This window comes from Xenopus tropicalis, chromosome 4 (genome assembly GCF_000004195.4).
Source record: "Xenopus tropicalis strain Nigerian chromosome 4, UCB_Xtro_10.0, whole genome shotgun sequence".
Classification (NCBI taxonomy): Eukaryota; Metazoa; Chordata; class Amphibia; order Anura; family Pipidae; genus Xenopus; species Xenopus tropicalis.
This window is the reverse complement of record NC_030680.2, coordinates 349,795-370,572: the sequence shown is the minus strand read 5'-3', so window position 1 is coordinate 370,572 and position 20,778 is coordinate 349,795. Positions and strand designations below refer to the sequence as shown.

At 51.6% G+C, this 20,778-nt stretch overlaps 1 protein-coding gene across 2 annotated transcripts in view; it reads right to left on the bottom strand.

The window, feature by feature from the left end:
- The window catches only part of ptpn5 (protein tyrosine phosphatase non-receptor type 5), a 52,454-nt gene extending 32,616 nt beyond the window's left edge, over positions 1-19,838 (bottom strand). Inside the window, exons 1-2 of one of the 2 annotated variants that reach the window (XM_031900325.1) lie at positions 19,592-19,678; positions 18,890-18,984 (exon numbers count right to left, since the gene is read on the bottom strand). Coding sequence is in view for 1 of the 2 variants with exons in the window: in XM_031900324.1 (XP_031756184.1) it covers positions 19,592-19,818 (227 nt within the window). In the remaining variant the exon portion in view is untranslated. Of the gene's footprint in view, positions 1-18,889; positions 18,985-19,591 lie in introns of both variants that reach the window. The other variant, XM_031900324.1, reaches the window with a different exon arrangement.
- Positions 19,839-20,778: the final 940 nt, after the last annotated feature.

Below are 20,778 nucleotides of genomic sequence, written 5' to 3'. Positions count from 1 at the left end.
TAGGGCAAGGTGGGGACAGTAGGGCAAGATGGAGACAGTAGGGCAAGGTGGGGACAGTAGGGCAAGATGGAGACAGTAGGGCAAGATGGGGGGCAGTAGGGCAAGATGGGGACAGTAGGGCAAGATGGGGACAGTAGGGCAAGGTGGGGACAGTAGGGCAAGATGGAGACAGTAGGGCAAGATGGGGACAGTAGGGCAAGATGGGGACAGTAGGGCAAGATGGGGACAGTAGAATAAGATGGAGACAGTAGAATAAGATGGAGACAGTAGGGCAAGATGGGGACAGTAGGGCAAGATGGAGACAGTAGGGCAAGATGGAGACAGTAGGGCAAGATGGGGACAGTAGGGCAAGATGGAGACAGTAGGGCAAGATGGAGACAGTAGGGCAAGATGGGGACAGTAGGGCAAGATGGAGACAGTAGGGCAAGATGGGGACAGTAGGGCAAGATGGAGACAGTAGGGCAAGATGGAGACAGTAGGGCAAGATGGGGACAGTAGGGGCAAGATGGAGACAGTAGGGCAAGATGGAGACAGTAGGGCAAGATGGGGACAGTAGAGCAAGATGGGGACAGTAGGACAAGATGGAGACAGTAGGGCAAGATGGAGACAGTAGGGCAAGATGGGGACAGTAGGGCAAGATGGGGACAGTAGGGCAAGATGGGGACAGTAGGGCAAGATGGGGACAGTAGGACAAGATGGAGACAGTAGGACAAGATGGGGACAGTAGGGCAAGATGGAGACAGTAGGGCAAGATGGAGACAGTAGGGCAAGATGGAGACAGTAGGACAAGATGGAGACAGTAGGACAAGATGGGGACAGTAGGGCAAGATGGAGACAGTAGGGCAAGATGGAGACAGTAGGGCAAGATGGGGACAGTAGGGCAAGATGGAGACAGTAGGGCAAGATGGAGACAGTAGGGCAAGATGGAGACAGTAGGGCAAGATGGGGACAGTAGGGCAAGATGGAGACAGTAGGACAAGATGGGGACAGTAGGGTAAGATGGAGACAGTAGGGTAAGATGGAGACAGTAGGGCAAGATGGGGACAGTAGGACAAGATGGGGACAGTAGGACAAGATGGGGACAGTAGGGTAAGATGGAGACAGTAGGGTAAGATGGGGACAGTAGGGTAAGATGGAGACAGTAGGGCAAGATGGAGACAGTAGGGCAAGATGGGGACAGTAGGACAAGATGGGGACAGTAGGGTAAGATGGAGACAGTAGGGTAAGATGGAGACAGTAGGGCAAGATGGAGACAGTAGGGCAAGATGGGGACAGTAGGGCAAGATGGAGACAGTAGGGCAAGATGGGGACAGTAGGACAAGATGGGGACAGTAGGACAAGATGGAGACAGTAGGGCAAGATGGGGACAGTAGGGCAAGATGGAGACAGTAGGACAAGATGGAGACAGTAGGGCAAGATGGGGACAGTAGGGCAAGATGGGGACAGTAGGACAAGATGGGGACAGTAGGGCAAGATGGAGACAGTAGGACAAGATGGAGACAGTAGGGCAAGATGGAGACAGTAGGGCAAGATGGGGACAGTAGGGCAAGATGGAGACAGTAGGACAAGATGGGGACAGTAGGGCAAGATGGAGACAGTAGGGCAAGATGGAGACAGTAGGGCAAGATGGAGACAGTAGGGCAAGATGGGGACAGTAGGACAAGATGGGGACAGTAGGACAAGATGGGGACAGTAGGGCAAGATGGAGACAGTAGGACAAGATGGGGACAGTAGGGCAAGATGGAGACAGTAGGGCAAGATGGAGACAGTAGGGCAAGATGGAGACAGTAGGGCAAGATGGAGACAGTAGGGCAAGATGGGGACAGTAGGGCAAGATGGGGACAGTAGGGCAAGATGGGGACAGTAGGGCAAGTAGTATGAGTAGAAAGAAGAGACAGTAGTAGAGAAAGTCGTTGATGTGAGTAATGGGACCCCAGGATCTCGGGTTCTTTTTGCCCCCCAATACCCAATGGCAGCCCTGCCTGAGTCCCTCGTGCCCCCCCAGCAGCCCTTGCACTGATGACTAAGTGGCTGCGGGATGAGGTGGAGGCGCGAGAGTGCGAGGCTGAAGCTGCCGGTGAGTCAGAATCCTGTGCATGTGGCTGCGTGGGGGGAAAATCTGTGGGTGGAAAAAGGGCCTCAGAGATTGTAACATAATGTAACGTGAATCCGTATTCTGCCCCCACCCCCTATCCTGCCCTTATCCAATCCTGCCCCAGCCCTTATCCATTCCTGCCCCAGCCCTTATCCATTCCTGCCCCAGCCCTTATCCATTCCTGCCCCAGCCCTTATCCACCCCAGCCTCCCGACTCTTATCCACCCCAGCCTCCCGACTCTTATCCACCCCAGCCTCCCGACTCTTATCCACCCCAGCCTCCCGACTCTTATCCACCCCAGCCTCCCGACTCTTATCCACCCCAGCCTCCCGGCCCTTATCCACCCCAGCCTCCCGACTCTTATCCATTCCTGCCCCAGCCCTTATCCACCCCAGCCTCCCGACTCTTATCCATTCCTGCCCCAGCCCTTATCCACCCCAGCCTCCCGACTCTTATCCACCCCAGCCTCCCGACTCTTATCCACCCCAGCCTCCCGACTCTTATCCACCCCAGCCTCCCGGCCCTTATCCACCCCAGCCTCCCGACTCTTATCCACCCCAGCCTCCCGACTCTTATCCACCCCAGCCTCCCGGCCCTTATCCACCCCAGCCTCCCGACTCTTATCCACCCCAGCCTCCCGACTCTTATCCACCCCAGCCTCCCGGCCCTTATCCACCCCAGCCTCCCGACTCTTATCCACCCCAGCCTCCCGACTCTTATCCACCCCAGCCTCCCGACTCTTATCCACCCCAGCCTCCCGACTCTTATCCACCCCAGCCTCCCGGCCCTTATCCACCCCAGCCTCCCGACTCTTATCCACCCCAGCCTCCCGACTCTTATCCACCCCAGCCTCCCAGCCCTTATCCACCCCAGCCTCCCGGCCCTTATCCACCCCAGCCTCCCGACTCTTATCCACCCCAGCCTCCCGACTCTTATCCACCCCAGCCTCCCAGCCCTTATCCACCCCAGCCTCCCAGCCCTTATCCATTCCTGCCCCGACTCTTATCCACCCCAGCCTCCCAGCCCTTATCCACCCCAGCCTCCCGGCCCTTATCCACCCCAGCCTCCCGACTCTTATCCACCCCAGCCTCCCAGCCCTTATCCACCCCAGCCTCCCGACTCTTATCCACCCCAGCCTCCCGGCCCTTATCCACCCCAGCCTCCCAGCCCTTATCCATTCCTGCCCCGACTCTTATCCACCCCAGCCTCCCAGCCCTTATCCACCCCAGCCTCCCGGCCCTTATCCACCCCAGCCTCCCAGCCCTTATCCACCCCAGCCTCCCAGCCCTTATCCACCCCAGCCTCCCAGCCCTTATCCACCCCAGCCTCCCGGCCCTTATCCACCCCAGCCTCCCGACTCTTATCCACCCCAGCCTCCCAGCCCTTATCCACCCCAGCCTCCCAGCCCTTATCCACCCCAGCCTCCCGGCCCTTATCCACCCCAGCCTCCCGACTCTTATCCACCCCAGCCTCCCAGCCCTTATCCACCCCAGCCTCCCGGCCCTTATCCACCCCAGCCTCCCGACTCTTATCCACCCCAGCCTCCCGACTCTTATCCACCCCAGACTCCCGACTCTTATCCACCCCAGCCTCCCAGCCCTTATCCATTCCTGCCCCGACTCTTATCCACCCCAGCCTCCCAGCCCTTATCCACCCCAGCCTCCCGACTCTTATCCACCCCAGCCTCCCAGCCCTTATCCACCCCAGCCTCCCGGCCCTTATCCACCCCAGCCTCCCGACTCTTATCCACCCCAGCCTCCCGACTCTTATCCACCCCAGCCTCCCAGCCCTTATCCACCCCAGCCTCCCAGCCCTTATCCACCCCAGCCTCCCAGCCCTTATCCACCCCAGCCTCCCAGCCCTTATCCACCCCAGCCTCCCGGCCCTTATCCACCCCAGCCTCCCGACTCTTATCCACCCCAGCCTCCCAGCCCTTATCCACCCCAGCCTCCCGGCCCTTATCCACCCCAGCCTCCCGACTCTTATCCACCCCAGCCTCCCGACTCTTATCCACCCCAGCCTCCCGACTCTTATCCACCCCAGCCTCCCAGCCCTTATCCACCCCAGCCTCCCGGCCCTTATCCACCCCAGCCTCCCGACTCTTATCCACCCCAGCCTCCCGGCCCTTATCCACCCCAGCCTCCCAGCCCTTATCCACCCCAGCCTCCCAGCCCTTATCCACCCCAGCCTCCCGACTCTTATCCATTCCTGCCCCAACTCTTATCCACCCCAGCCTCCCGGCCCTTATCCACCCCAACCTCCCAGCCCTTATCCACCCCAGCCTCCCGACTCTTATCCACCCCAGCCTCCCGGCCCTTATCCACCCCAGCCTCCCGGCCCTTATCCACCCCAGCCTCCCGGCCCTTATCCACCCCAGCCTCCCGACTCTTATCCACCCCAGCCTCCCGGCCCTTATCCACCCCAGCCTCCCGGCCCTTATCCACCCCAGCCTCCCGGCCCTTATCCACTCCAGCCTCCCAGCCCTTATCCATTCCTGCCCCGACTCTTATCCACCCCAGCCTCCCAGCCCTTACCCACCCCAGCCTCCCAGCCCTTATCCACCCCAGCCTCCCGACTCTTATCCACCCCAGCCTCCCGACTCTTATCCACCCCAGCCTCCCGGCCCTTATCCACCCCAGCCTCCCGGCCCTTATCCACCCCAGCCTCCCAACTCTTATCCATTCCTGCCCCAACTCTTATCCACCCCAGCCTCCCGGCCCTTATCCACCCCAGCCTCCCGACTCTTATCCACCCCAGCCTCCCGGCCCTTATCCACCCCAGCCTCCCGACCCTTATCCACCCCAGCCTCCCGACCCTTATCCACCCCAGCCTCCCGGCCCTTATCCACTCCAGCCTCCCGGCCCTTATCCACCCCAGCCTCCCGACTCTTATCCACCCCAGCCTCCCGGCCCTTATCCACTCCAGCCTCCCGACTCTTATCCATTCCTGCCCCAACTCTTATCCACCCCAGCCTCCCGGCCCTTATCCACCCCAGCCTCCCGGCCCTTATCCACCCCAGCCTCCCGGCCCTTATCCACCCCAGCCTCCCGACTCTTATCCACCCCAGCCTCCCGGCCCTTATCCACCCCAGCCTCCCAGCCCTTATCCACCCCAGCCTCCCGACCCTTATTCACCTCAGCCTCCCGGCCCTTATCCACTCCAGCCTCCCGGCCCTTATCCACCCCAGCCTCCCATCCCTTATCCACCCCAGCCTCCCATCCCTTATCCACCCCAGCCTCCCATCCCTTATCCACCCCAGCCTCCCAGCCATTATCAACCCCAGCCTCCCGACCCTTATCCACCCCAGCCTCCCGGTCCTTATCCACTCCAGCCTCCCGGCCCTTATCCACTCCAGCCTCCCGGCCCTTATCCACCCCAGCCTCCCGGCCCTTTTCCCCCCCAGCCTCCCGGCCCTTATCCACCCCAGCCTCCTGGCCCTTATCCACCCCAGCCTCCCGGCCCTTATCCACCCCAGCCTCCCGACTCTTATCCACCCCAGCCTCCCGACTCTTATCCACCCCAGCCTCCCGACTCTTATCCACCCCAGCCTCCCAGCCCTTATCCACCCCAGCCTCCCGACCCTTATCCACCCCAGCCTCCCAGCCCTTATCCACCCCAGCCTCCCATCCCTTATCCACCCCAGCCTCCCAGCCATTATCAACTCCAGCCTCCCGGCCCTTATCCACCCCAGCCTCCCAGCCCTTATCCATTCCTGCCCACTCCTGGTAAATATACCCAGAGGGGCAAGGAATGCCCAAGGCCTCAGACACTTGTTTGTAGACTTCTATGTTGAACGGGCACTGAAGCAATAAGTGGTCCTTTGTTTCCACTTCCCCAGAACATTCCTCCCATTGCCAAACACGGCAATAGATTCCCATTAAAATAGAGCTTCCAATGGAAGGAGCACCAGATGGGGCCCTTAAGCTTTTGGGGAACCCTTGGGGCGTACCTGTCATTCTGATACTCCTTCATAAAGGCACGGACCCTGGCAACTTTGCCACCTTGGCCTCCATTGGTCTCACTTCTTCCTGAGGCCTTGGTAGGCACGGTCTCTATCAATTTGTCTTTTTGACCATCTCCCACCACTCCGCCTTAGTGTTGCACTGATCTAATAAGGGTTCCTGAGCCTGAAAGAACTCCCTGAAGGACTGATTTACACACTCCTCCCCCAGGAGGGCTGAATTCAGGCTCCAAAGACCCCTCTGAGGGGACATTCAAGGACACACTCACCATACAGTGATCGGAGAACTCCACGGCTGCCACCTCAGGAGGAGAAACTATGAAGTCCTGTTTATCAAAGAACCTGTCTATCCTACTTCTACATGTTCCTCTAAGCAGAGTGAACCCTGTGGGGTCAGGGAAGTGGGGAATGTGCACATCCTCTAGGCCGGCCTGACTAACTACTCAGGTAAATGCTATCATAGCCCAGCCGGCCTGTGGCTCCTCCCCTATCCATAGGCACCTCCCCTATCCATAGGCACCTCCCCTATCCATAGGCACCTCCCCTATCCATAGGCACCTCCCTTATCCATAGGCACCCCCCTATCCATAGGCCTAGTCACGGTGTTAAAGTCACCGCCAAAAATTATCGGCCGGGCTGTAAAAAGAAAGGGCTTAATCCTGCTAAACAGGTCCCTCCTGGCCTTTAGGGTGTGAGGGCCGAACACATTAATAAGGCGAAGATTCTGCCCATTCAGCAGGACGTCTAAGACCAACATCTGCCCATCTCTACCTCAATCACCCGTGTGACTGGTACCTTACTGGTCTTAGAACCTGCCAGCTCCCTACTCTATGGCCACACTGGGGCGCTCAGAACCTGCCAGCTCCCTACTCTATGGCCACACTGGGGCGCTCAGAACCTGCCAGCTCCCTACTCTATGGCCACACTGGGGCACTCAGAACCTGCCAGCTCCCTACTCTATGGCCACACTGGGGCGCTCAGAACCTGCCAGCTCCCTACTCTATGGCCACACTGGGGCGCTCAGAACCTGCCAGCTCCCTACTCTATGGCCACACTGGGGCGCTCAGAACCTGCCAGCTCCCTACTCTATGGCCACACTGGGGCGCTCAGAACCTGCCAGCTCCCTACTCTATGGCCACACTGGGGCGCTCAGAACCTGCCAGCTCCCTACTCTATGGCCACACTGGGGCGCTCAGAACCTGCCAGCTCCCTACTCTATGGCCACACTGGGGCGCTCAGAACCTGCCAGCTCCCTACTCTATGGCCACACTGGGGCGCTCAGAACCTGCCAGCTCCCTACTCTATGGCCACACTGGGGCGCTCAGAACCTGCCAGCTCCCTACTCTATGGCCACACTGGGGCGCTCAGAAGGCGGGGCCTCCTGAATTACCCCTTGGAAGATATGCACCGGCCACTGGGCTCTCCAGCTGTCCTATCACAAACCCCCTTACATTTGGGGGGGTGAGACCTCGGGCGGCAGTGCCGGACAAGTTTCCAGGGGCAGTAAAGAGCCCCTCGTGGTAATGGAAAGAGCCGAAATCCTGATTTTTGAGTCCGGGGGAGCGAGGGTGGCAGCACAAACTCAGGCCCCCGAGGGAGGGGCTCATTCTCTATAGGTACAGTGACATTACCTAGATACCAGCGCTGATATTAATCCCCCCCCCGTAAAGTCCCTAAACTTCTCCCCAAACTCTTCCAACTCCCGGGGACCCATGAAGCCAATTGGCTGAGAAGCCCATGTCACCAATCTTACCAATCACGGCATTCCTTTCAGGCAAGGGCCCTCCCCCAACCACTGCAATCGCACCCCATTGCTGCACCCCCGGGTCTGGGGTAGATTCTTCCACGTCGGGGGTAATTCCCCTCTGCAGGTTGATTGCCCCACACGTTCCCCAGTCATAGTTGCATTTGTTTTATTTGCCACATTTGCACCCCCAGACACTTTTGTTTTGCCCCTCCCACTCACTCCTGATTCGCTGTACTCACACCCGCCCCTATGATGTTTTCTGTACCAGTTAACCCATTCACTCCTGCACCTAAAACATTTGCACCTACAGCAACACTCATTTCCTGTGCAACCACATTAGATCCCTGCGCAGCCTCATTACTGCCCCCCCTTATATATTTATATATAGTGGACCCCCCTTAACTGCCCCCCCCCCCCCCAGTGTAACCAATCCCAACTGGGCCAGCCTTTCCCCATAACTGAGCCCATTCCCTTTATCAGCTTAGTCGCTCTTCCCTGTACTTTCTGTATTTCATTACTGCCCCCCCTTATATATTTATATATAGTGACCCCCCCTTAACTGCCCCTTCCCCAGTGTAACCAATCCCAACTGGGCCAGCCTTTCCCCATAACTGAGCCCATTCCCTTTATCAGCTTAGTCGCTCTTCCCTGTACTTTCTCTATTTCATTACTGCCCCCCCCTTATATATTTATATATAGTGACCCCCCCCCCTTAACTGCCCCCCCCCCCCCAGTGTAACCAATCCCAACTGGGCCAGCCTTTCCCCATAACTGAGCCCATTCCCTTTATCAGCTTAGTCGCTCTTCCCTGTACTTTCTCTATTTCATTACTGCCCCCCCTTATATATTTATATATAGTGACCCCCCCCCCTTAACTGCCCCCCCCCCCCCCCCCAGTGTAACCAATCCCAACTGGGCCAGCCTTTCCCCATAACTGAGCCCATTCCCTTTATCAGCTTAGTCGCTCTTCCCTGTACTTTCTCTATTTCATTACTGCCCCCCCTTATATATTTATATATAGTGACCCCCCCTTAACTGCCCCTTCCCCAGTGTAACCAATCCCAACTGGGCCAGCCTTTCCCCATAACTGAGCCCATTCCCTTTATCAGCTTAGTCGCTCTTCCCTGTACTTTCTCTATTTCATTACTGCCCCCCCCCTTATATATTTATATATAGTGACCCCCCCCCCTTAACTGCCCCCCCCCCCCCAGTGTAACCAATCCCAACTGGGCCAGCCTTTCCCCATAACTGAGCCCATTCCCTTTATCAGCTTAGTCGCTCTTCCCTGTACTTTCTCTATTTCATTACTGCCCCCCCTTATATATTTATATATAGTGACCCCCCCTTAACTGCCCCCCCCCCCCCCCCAGTGTAACCAATCCCAACTGGGCCAGCCTTTCCCCATAACTGAGCCCATTCCCTTTATCAGCTTAGTCGCTCTTCCCTGTACTTTCTCTATTTCATTACTGCCCCCCCTTATATATTTATATATAGTGACCCCCCCCTTAACTGCCCCCCCCCCCAGTGTAACCAATCCCAACTGGGCCAGCCTTTCCCCATAACTGAGCCCATTCCCTTTATCAGCTTAGTCGCTCTTCCCTGTACTTTCTCTATTTCATTACTGCCCCCCCTTATATATTTATATATAGTGACCCCCCCCTTAACTGCCCCCCCCCCAGTGTAACCAATCCCAACTGGGCCAGCCTTTCCCCATAACTGAGCCCATTCCCTTTATCAGCTTAGTCGCTCTTCCCTGTACTTTCTCTATTTCATTACTGCCCCCCCTTATATATTTATATATAGTGACCCCCCCCTTAACTGCCCCCCCCCCCCCCCCAGTGTAACCAATCCCAACTGGGCCAGCCTTTCCCCATAACTGAGCCCATTCCCTTTATCAGCTTAGTCGCTCTTCCCTGTACTTTCTCTATTTCATTACTGCCCCCCCCTTATATATTTATATATAGTGACCCCCCCTTAACTGCCCCCCCCCCAGTGTAACCAATACCAACTGGGCCAGCCTTTCCCCATAACTGAGCCCATTCCCTTTATCAGCTTAGTCGCTCTTCCCTGTACTTTCTCTATTTCATTACTGCCCCCCCTTATATATTTATATATAGTGACCCCCCCTTAACTGCCCCCCCCCCCCCAGTGTAACCAATACCAACTGGGCCAGCCTTTCCCCATAACTGAGCCCATTCCCTTTATCAGCTTAGTCGCTCTTCCCTGTACTTTCTCTATTTCATTACTGCCCCCCCTTATATATTTATATATAGTGACCCCCCCCCCTTAACTGCCCCTTCCCCAGTGTAACCAATACCAACTGGGCCAGCCTTTCCCCATAACTGAGCCCATTCCCTCCCAGACTGGTGAATAAGGGCAAGGGCTTCCTGCTTAAAGGGTAGATGGGGCAGTTCGGGCAGATTGTGGGTGGGAATGAGCAGATCAGGGGGGTGTGGCCAGGCAAGCCTATAGGGTCCCACAATGACCAGTGTTTTGTAAAGGGTTAATATTGGCCTCTCCTATGAACCCTCTTTATACTCCTATTACTGTTGGGGCCCTCGGGCGGCTCAGGAGGATGAGGAAGGGCCCCACCCCCAGGGAAGGAATAATGATGGAAGGAGAGGCACAGACGGCGCATTGGGCTCCTGCCTACACTTCCCAAGTGGGAGCCGTGACTCATCCCTGGGAGCAGATTTCTCTTCCCGTGTTGGGGGGGGGGCAAGTTCCGGGGATTTGCATGTACCGGATAATCAGTAGCTGGCAGGCTCCTTTGCTCTCTGTCTCCTGTCCTGGTAGCCCCATGGGTACTGGATAGGTTGGGGGGTTAAAGCCCCATGGCTACTGGATCGGTTGGGGGGTTAAAGCTCCATGACTACTGGATAGGTTGGAGGGTTAAAGCCCCATGGCTACTGGATAGGTTGGGGGTTAAAGCCCCATGACTACTGGATAGGTTGGAGGGTTAAAGCCCCATGGCTACTGGATAGGTTGGAGGGTTAAAGCCCCATGGCTACTGGATAGGTTGGAGGGTTAAAGCTCCATGGCTACTGGATCGGTTGGGGGGTTAAAGCCCCATGGCTACTGGATAGGTTGGGGGGTTAAAGCCCCATGGCTACTGGATAGGTTGGGGGGTTAAAGCCCCATGGCTACTGGATAGGTTGGGGGGTTAAAGCCCCATGGCTACTGGATAGGTTGGGGGGTTAAAGCCCCATGGCTACTGGATAGGTTGGGGGATTAAAGCCCCATGGCTACTGGATAGGTTGGAGGGTTAAAGCCCCATGGCTACTGGATAGGTTGGGGGTTAAAGCCCCATGACTACTGGATAGGTTGGAGGGTTAAAGCCCCATGGCTACTGGATAGGTTGGAGGGTTAAAGCCCCATGGCTACTGGATCGGTTGGGGGGTTAAAGCTCCATGACTACTGGATAGGTTGGAGGGTTAAAGCCCCATGGCTACTGGATAGGTTGGGGGTAAAAGCCCCATGGCTACTTGATAGGTTGGGGGGTTAAAGCCCCATGGCTACTGGATAGGTTGGGGGGTTAAAGCCCCATGGCTACTGGATAGGTTGGGGGGGGTTAAAGCCCCATGGCTACTGGATAGGTTGAGGCACACATTATTAACCCTTTAGTGACTGACCATTACTGAATCCCAGCTACAATACTGTTATTATGATTCAGGGGCCACAGACTTGGAGATATGGCACAAATCATGGATTGAACTACATCTCCCAGCATCCCCTGACAGCCAGCGCCAATGTGGCCCAAGTGGCCCCAATCAAAGTCTTGTGTTTTATAATTATAATTTAAACTGGCTCTCTTACCTCTACGGCCCAATTAGGGCAGAAAGGGCAATTTCCCTGCCCCAAGCATCACACGGACCCCTCGCCAATGACCAACCCGTGGCCCCCAGCTCATGAATGCAGTTAATCACCAGCTGCAGGGCAATTAGTGAGATATTTTGTTGATTTACGTCATTTCCCACATTAAACTTGGGGTCACACCGGCCTTGCATTGCCCAGGGCCCCCCCTTCTGTTACTGTGCCAAGCAGGGCATTTTACTACCATACAGGGGGCAAATGTACGGGGGGAGGGGCTAAACCTGCCCACCTCCATTTCTACACAAACATTTTCACACTAACACTAAATACACTTTTTTTTTTACAGTTTTTAACCTGAAAGTAATTAGTGGCTGTAAAACATCCCAATTAATTACTAATTAGCGCTGAGACTTTAGCACTTCTATGGCGAGACTTCCGGCGGCTTCGAGTAGGAGACCAAAATGAAACAGGGACCCGGGTCTCAGGCCCCAAACGTCCCAGAAACACAGGGGCCCCATTATGTGTCTGTCCTGCCTACTAACACCCTGCCCATCATACGCACTTTCATTTGCTCTCATTGGCTCTTGTTTGAATGTAAGCTCTGCAGGTTAGAAAGTTCTTCTATTTGCTCATAACATATCAATAAAAGAACATAAGTAAATGCAAACTCTATGGGGAGAATTCACTAAAGTGTGGATAAGTACCCAGTTCTCAAAGGGGGAATTCATTAAAGTCTTGGTAAGTACCGAGTTCTCAAAGGGGGAATTCACTAAAGTGTGGGTAAGTACCCAGTTCTCAAAGGGGGAATTCACTAAAGTGTGGGTAAGAACCCAGTTCTCAAAGGGGGAATTCACTAAAGTGTGGGTAAGTACCCAGTTCTCAAAGGGGGAATTCACTAAAGTGTGGGTAAGTACCCAGTTCTCAAAGGGGGAATTCATTAAAGTGTGGGTAAGTACCCAGTTCTCAAAGGGGGAATTCATTAAAGTGTGGGTAAGTACCCAGTTCTCAGAGAGGGAATTCACTAAAGTGTGGGTAAGTACCCAGTTCTCAAAGGGGGAATTAACTAAAGTGTCGGTAAGTACCCAGTTCTCAAAGGGGGAATTCATTAAAGTGTGGGTAAGTACCCAGTTCTCAGAGGGGGAATTCACTAAAGTGTGGGTAAGTACCCAGTTCTAAAAGGGGGAATTCATTAAAGTGTGGGTAAGTACCCAGTTCTAAGAGGGGGTATTCATTAAAGTGTGGGTAAGTACCCAGTTCTCAGAGGGGGTATTCATTAAAGTGTGGGTAAGTACCCAGTTCTCAGAGGGGGTATTCATTAAAGTGTGGGTAAGTACCCAGTTCTCAGAGGGGGTATTCATTAAAGTGTGGGTAAGTACCCAGTTCTAAAAGGGGGAATTCACTAAAGTGTCGGTAAGTACCCAGTTCTCAAAGGGGGAATTCATTAAAGTGTGGGTAAGTACCCAGTTCTCAGAGGGGGTATTCATTAAAGTGTGGGTAAGTACCCAGTTCTCAGAGGGGGAATTCACTAAAGTGTGGGTAAGTACCCAGTTCTAAAAGGGGGAAATCACTAAAGTGTGGGTAGGTACCCAGTTCTAAAAGGGGGAATTCACTAAAGTGTGGGTAAGTACCCAGTTCTCAGAGGGGGAATTCATTAAAGTGTCGGTAACTGCCTAGTTCTCAAAGGGGGAATTCACAAAAGTGTTGGTAAGTACCCAGTTCTAAGAGGGGGAATTAATTAAAGTGTCGGTAAGTACCCAGTTCTCAAAGGGGGAATTCACTAAAGTGTTGGTAAGTACCCAGTTCTCAAAGGGAGAATTCACTAAAGTGTGGGTAAGTACCCAGTTCTCAGAGGGGGAATTCACTAAAGTGTGGGTAAGTACCCAGTTCTCAAAGGGGGAATTCACTAAAGTGTGGGTAAGTACCCAGTTCTAAAAGGGGGAATTCACTAAAGTGTGGGTAGGTACCCAGTTCTCGGAGGGGGAATTCATTAAAGTGTGGGTAAGTACCCAGTTCTCAGAGGGGGAATTCATTAAAGTGTGGGTAAGTACCCAGTTCTCAGAGGGGGAATTCATTAAAGTGTCGGTAACTGCCTAGTTCTCAGAGGGGGAATTCACAAAAGTGTTGGTAAGTACCCAGTTCTCAGAGGGGGAATTCATTAAAGTGTGGGTAAGTACCCAGTTCTCAGAGGGGGAATTCACTAAAGTGTTGGTAAGTACCCAGTTCTCAGAGGGGGAAATCACTAAAGTGTGGGTAAGTACCTAGTTCTCAAAGGGGGAATTCACTAAAGTGTCGGTAAGTACCCAGTTCTCAAAGGGGGAATTCACTAAAGTGTGGGTAAGTACCCAGTTCTCAGAGGGGGAATTCACTAAAGTGTGGGTAAGTATCCAGTTCTCAAAGGGGGAATTCACTAAAGTGTGGGTAAGTACCCAGTTCTCAACGGGGGAATTCACTAAAGTGTGGGTAAGTACCCAGTTCTCAGAGGGGGAATTCACTAAAGTGTGGGTAAGTACCCAGTTCTCAGAGGGGGAATTCACTAAAGTGTCGGTAAGTACCCAGTTCTCAGAGGGGGAATTCACTAAAGTGTGGGTAAGTACCCAGTTCTCAACGGGGGAATTCACTAAAGTGTGGGTAAGTACCCAGTTCTCAGAGGGGGAATTCACTAAAGTGTGGGTAAGTATCCAGTTCTCAAAGGGGGAATTCACTAAAGTGTGGGTAAGTACCCAATTCTCAAAGGGGGAATTCACTAAAGTGTCGGTAAGTACCCAGTTCTCAGAGGGGGAATTCACTAAAGTGTGGGTAAGTACCCAGTTCTCAACGGGGGAATTCATTAAAGTGTTGGTAAGTACCCAGTTCTCAAAGGAGGAATTCACTAAAGTGTGGGTAAGTACCCAGTTCTCAAAGGGGGAATTCACTAAAGTGTTGGTAAGTACCCAGTTCTCAAAGGGGGAATTCATTAAAATGTCAGTAAGTACCCAGTTCTCAGAGGGGGAATTCATTAAAGTGTTGGTAAGTACCCAGTTCTCAGAGGGGGAATTCATTAAAGTGTGGGTAAGTACCCAGTTCTCAAAGGGGGAAATCACTAAAGTGTGCGTAAGTACCCAGTTCTCAAAGGGGGAATTCACTAAAGTGTGGGTAAGTACCCAGTTCTAAAAGGGGGAATTCACTAAAGTGTCGGTAAGTACCCAGTTCTCAAAGGGGGAATTCATTAAAGTGTGGGTAAGTACCCAGTTCTCAGAGGGGGAATTCACTAAAGTGTGGGTAAGTACCCAGTTCTAAAAGGGGGAATTCACTAAAGTGTCGGTAAGTACCCAGTTCTCAAAGGGGGAATTCATTAAAGTGTGGGTAAGTACCCAGTTCTCAAAGGGGGAAATCACTAAAGTGTGCGTAAGTACCCAGTTCTCAAAGGGGGAATTCACTAAAGTATGGGTAAGTACCCAGTTCTAAAAGGGGGAATTCACTAAAGTGTCGGTAAGTACCCAGTTCTCAAAGGGGGAATTCATTAAAGTGTGGGTAAGTACCCAGTTCTCAGAGGGGGAATTCACTAAAGTGTGGGTAGGTACCCAGTTCTAAAAGGGGGAATTCACTAAAGTGTCGGTAAGTACCCAGTTCTCAAAGGGGGAATTCATTAAAGTGTGGGTAAGTACCCAGTTCTCAGAGGGGGAATTCACTAAAGTGTGGGTAAGTACCCAGTTCTCAGAGGGGGAATTCACTAAAGTGTCGGTAAGTACCCAGTTCTCAGAGGGGGAATTCACTAAAGTGTGGGTAAGTACCCAGTTCTCAGAGGGGGAATTCACTAAAGTGTGGGTAAGTACCCAGTTCTCAAAGGGGGAATTCATTAAAGTGTGGGTAAGTACCCAGTTCTCAAAGGAGGATTCACTAAAGTGTGGGTAAGTACCCAGTTCTCAAAGGGGGAATTCACTAAAGAGTCGGTAAGTACCCAGTTCTCAGAGGGGGAATTCACTAAAGTGTGGGTAAGTACCCAGTTCTCAGAGGGGGAATTCACTAAAGTGTTGGTAAGTACCCAGTTCTCAATGGGGGAATTCACTAAAGTGTGGGTAAGTACCCAGTTCTCAAAGGGGGAATTCACTAAAGTGTGGGTGTGCTGGCTGAGTATATTATTTTGGGCATATAACTATGCCATTATTACATACGGGCTGGGAATATAATGTCGGGTATATAACTGTGCCATTATTACATACCGGCTGGGAATATAATGTTGGGCATATAACTGTGCCATTATTACATACAGGCTGGGAATAAAATGTTGGGCATATCAGTATGCCATAATTACATACAAGCTGGGTATATAATGTTGGGCATATAACTGTGCCATTAGTACATACGGGCTGGGTATATAGTGTCGGGCATATAACTGTGCCGTTATTACATACGGCCTGGGAATATAATGTCGGGTATATAACTGTGCCTTTATTACATACGGGCTGGAAATATAATGTCGGGTATATAACTGTGCCTTTATTACATACGGGCTGGGAATATAATGTCGGGTATATAACTGTGCCATTATTACATACGGGCTGGGAATATAATGTCGGGTATATTACTGTGCCATTATTACATACAGGCTGGGTATATAATGTCGGCTATATAACTGTGCCATTATTACATACGGGCTGGGTATATAATGTCGGGTATATAACTGTGCCATTATTACATACGGGCTGGGAATATAATGTCGGGTATATAACTGTGCCATTATTACATACGGGCTGGGAATATAATGTCAGGTATATAACTGTGCCATTATTACATACAGGCTGGGTATATAATGTCGGGTATATAACTGTGCCATTATTACATACGGGCTGGGAATATAATGTCGGGTATATAACTGTGCCATTATTACATACAGGCTGGGAATATAATGTCGGGTATATAACTGTGCTATTATTACATACGGGCTGGGAATATAATGTCAGGCATATAACTGTGCTATTACTACATATGGGCTCGGAATACAATGTTGGGCATATAACTGTGCCATTATTACATACAGGCTGGGTATATAATGTCGGGTATATAACTGTGCTATTATTACATACAGGCTGGAAATACAATGTTGGGCATATAAATGTGCCATTATTACATACAGGCTGGGTATATAATGTCGGGTATATAACTGTGCCATTATTACATACGGGCTGGGAATATAATGTCGGGTATATAACTGTGCCATTATTACGTATGGGCTGGGAATATAATGTCGGGTATATAACTGTGCTATTATTACATACAGGCTGGAAATACAATGTTGGGCATATAAATGTGCCATTATTACATACAGGCTGGGTATATAATGTCGAGTATATAACTGTGCCATTATTACATACGGGCTGGGACTATAATGTTGGGTATATAACTGTGCCATTATTACGTATGGGCTGGGAATATAATGTCGGGTATATAACTGTGTTATTATTACGTATGGGCTGGGAATTTAATGTCGGGTATATAACTGTGCCATTATTACGTATGGGCTGGGTATATAATGTCGGGTATATAACTGTGCCATTATTACATACAGGCTGGGAATATAATGTCGGGTATATAACTGTGCCATTATTACATACGGGCTGGGAATATAATGTCGGGTATATAATTGTGCCATTATTACATATAGGCTGGGAATATAATGTCGGGTATATAACTGTGCCATTATTACATACAGGCTGGGTATATAATGTCGGGTATATAACTGTGCCATTATTACATACGGGCTGGGAATATAATGTTGGGTATATAACTGTGCCATTATTACATATAGGCTGGGAATATAATGTCGGGTATATAACTGTGCCATTATTACATACAGGCTGGGTATATAATGTCGGGTATATAACTGTGCCATTATTATATACGGGCTGGGAATATAATGTCGGGTATATAACTGTGCCATTATTACATACAGGCTGGGAATATAATGTCGGGTATATAACTGTGCTATTATTACATACGGGCTGGGAATATAATGTCAGGTATATAACTGTGCTATTACTACATATGGGCTCGGAATACAATGTTGGGCATATAACTGTGCCATTATTACATACAGGCTGGGTATATAATGTCGGGTATATAACTGTGCTATTATTACATACAGGCTGGAAATACAATGTTGGGCATATAAATGTGCCATTATTACATACAGGCTGGGTATATAATGTCGGGTATATAACTGTGCCATTATTACATACGGGCTGGGAATATAATGTCGGGTATATAACTGTGCCATTATTACGTATGGGCTGGGAATATAATGTCGGGTATATAACTGTGCTATTATTACATACAGGCTGGAAATACAATGTTGGGCATATAAATGTGCCATTATTACATACAGGCTGGGTATATAATGTCGAGTATATAACTGTGCCATTATTACATACGGGCTGGGAATATAATGTTGGGTATATAACTGTGCCATTATTACGTATGGGCTGGGAATATAATGTCGGGTATATAACTGTGTTATTATTACGTATGGGCTGGGAATTTAATGTCGGGTATATAACTGTGCCATTATTATATACGGGCTGGGAATATAATGTCGGGTATATAACTGTGCCATTATTACATACGGGCTGGGAATATAATGTCGGGTATATAACTGTGCCATTATTACATACGGGCTGGGAATATAATGTCGGGTATATAACTGTGCCATTATTACATACGGGCTGGGAATATAATGTCGGGTATATAACTGTGCCATTATTACATACGGGCTGGGAATATAATGTCGGGTATATAACTGTGCCATTATTACATACGGGCTGGGTATATAATGTCGTGTATATAACTGTGCCATTATTACATACAGGCTGGGTATATACTGTCGGGTATATAACTGTGCCATTATTACATACGGGCTGGGAATATAATGTCGGGTATATAACTGTGCCATTATTACATACAGGCTGGGTATATAATGTCGGGTATATAACTGTGCCATTATTACATACAGGCTGGGTATATAATGTCGGGTATATAACTGTGCCATTATTACATACGGGCTGGGAATATAATGTCGGGTATATAACTGTGCCATTATTACATACGGGCTGGGAATATAATGTCGGGTATATAACTGTGCCATTATTACATACGGGCTGGGAATATAATGTCGGGTATATAACTGTGCCATTATTACATACAGGCTGGGTATATAATGTCGGGTATATAACTGTGCTATTATTACATACAGGCTGGGAATATAATGTCGGTCATTGATACAAGAAAGGTTCCATTTACCTTTATTGTAATCTGATTATTTGGCCTATCGGATCACAATCACATCAGGCTGCTACCTGTCGGACATATTCAGATCCACTGGTTGGTCAACGTCCCTAAAAGAGCAGAGATTTAAATGTACATCCACCCAATTTAATATTCCCACCCTAAATGGGGCGACCCCCACAGTATGAACTGATGTGATATTTGCCCTGACGGGATTTGTAACCCTGCCCTATGAATATTTGCCCCATTTCAGGCCAGATATTGGTCAGGCAGGCTTGTCTGGGGGTTTCCTTATTTACTTGCCCCCGTATGGAAGGGAGACAGGGTAGGTTTGTGCAGTGGTGGCAGGGTTAGGGAACAGGACAGGTCTGAGCTGGGGCAACAGGGCAGGTTGGGACAGGGGCAACTGGTGCAGAAGGGTAGAATGATGTTCAATTAGCCCAGACCCCCCCCAAACAGGAGCCGGATGAGTAAATCCCAAAGCAGAGAGTGTGGTAGAACTGCCCAGGAGAGGAAATTGTGCCCCAGCCGGGGGCAGGAGCTGCTGTCAGTAAATAAGCCGGATCCATTGAAGAACAGCAGATTAGTGTATCCCCCCCCCCCAGCAGCATCTCATTCACTCCATCCACCATCACAGCCCCCACCAGTACCTACCCCCCTGCCTACTGCATCAATGTGTTGGGACAAAGAGAGGGGCAGATAGACAGGGGCACTTACCTGGGCAGATGAGAATTTCCCTCTTGTGATTCAGACGGGGGGCCGATCCAGAGCAGGATGCAGAGATTCTCCCCACAGGGGATGCTGGGAAATGTGTGTGTGGGGGGGGGTAGTCTTTGATCTCCCAGGAAACGACAATCCAAGGGGGGCAAGTCCGGCTGATAGAATCCCCCCCACAAGCCCTGCGCTCCTCTCCCTGCGCTGCTGTGACTGGGGCTCCAGTGCATCAGGGTCTGATTGATGGGGGAGAGAAAAGCCCACCCACTCGTGTGTTTTCTACTGAATAGGGAGCGGGAGGGGGAGGGTGGGGGAGAAGCATGAATGAAATCTCCAAGCCAACAGCATCAGCGGCACTGCAGCAGCGGCTCGACCGGTCCCATTGCAGAGACTGGTGTGGGGTCTGTTACAGGGGAACCGGTCCCATTGCAGCTACTGGTGTGGGGTCTATTACAGGGGAACTGGTCCCATTGCAGCTACTGGTGTGGGGTCTGTTACAGGGGAACCGGTCCCATTGCAGAGACTGGTGTGGGGTCTGTTACAGGGCAACCGGTCCCATTGCAGAGACTGGTGTGGGGTCTGTTACAGGGGAACCGGTCCCATTGCAGCTACTGGTGTGGGGTCTGTTACAGGGGAACCGGTCCCATTGCAGCGACTGGTGTGGGGTCTGTTACAGGGGAACCGGTCCCATTGCAGCTACTGGTGTGGGGTCTGTTACAGGGGAACCGGTCCCATTGCAGCGACTGGTGTGGGGTCTGTTACAGGGGAACCGGTCCCATTGCAGCGACTGGTGTGGGGTCTGTTACAGGGGAACCGGTCCCATTGCAGAGACTGGTTTGGGGTCTGTTACAGGGGAACCGGTCCCATTGCAGAGACTGGTGTGGGGTCTGTTACAGGGGAACCGGTCCCATTGCAGCTACTGGTGTGGGGTCTGTTACAGGGGAACCGGTCCCATTGCAGAGACTGGTTTGGGGTCTGTTACAGGGCAACCGGTCCCATTGCAGAGACTGGTGTGGGGTCTGTTACAGGGGAACCGGTCCCATTGCAGCTACTGGTGTGGGGTCTGTTACAGGGGAACCGGTCCCATTGCAGCCACTGGTGTGGGGTCTGTTACAGGGGAACCGGTCCCATTGCAGCTACTGGTGTGGGGTCTGTTACAGGGGAACCGGTCCCATTGCAGCCACTGGTGT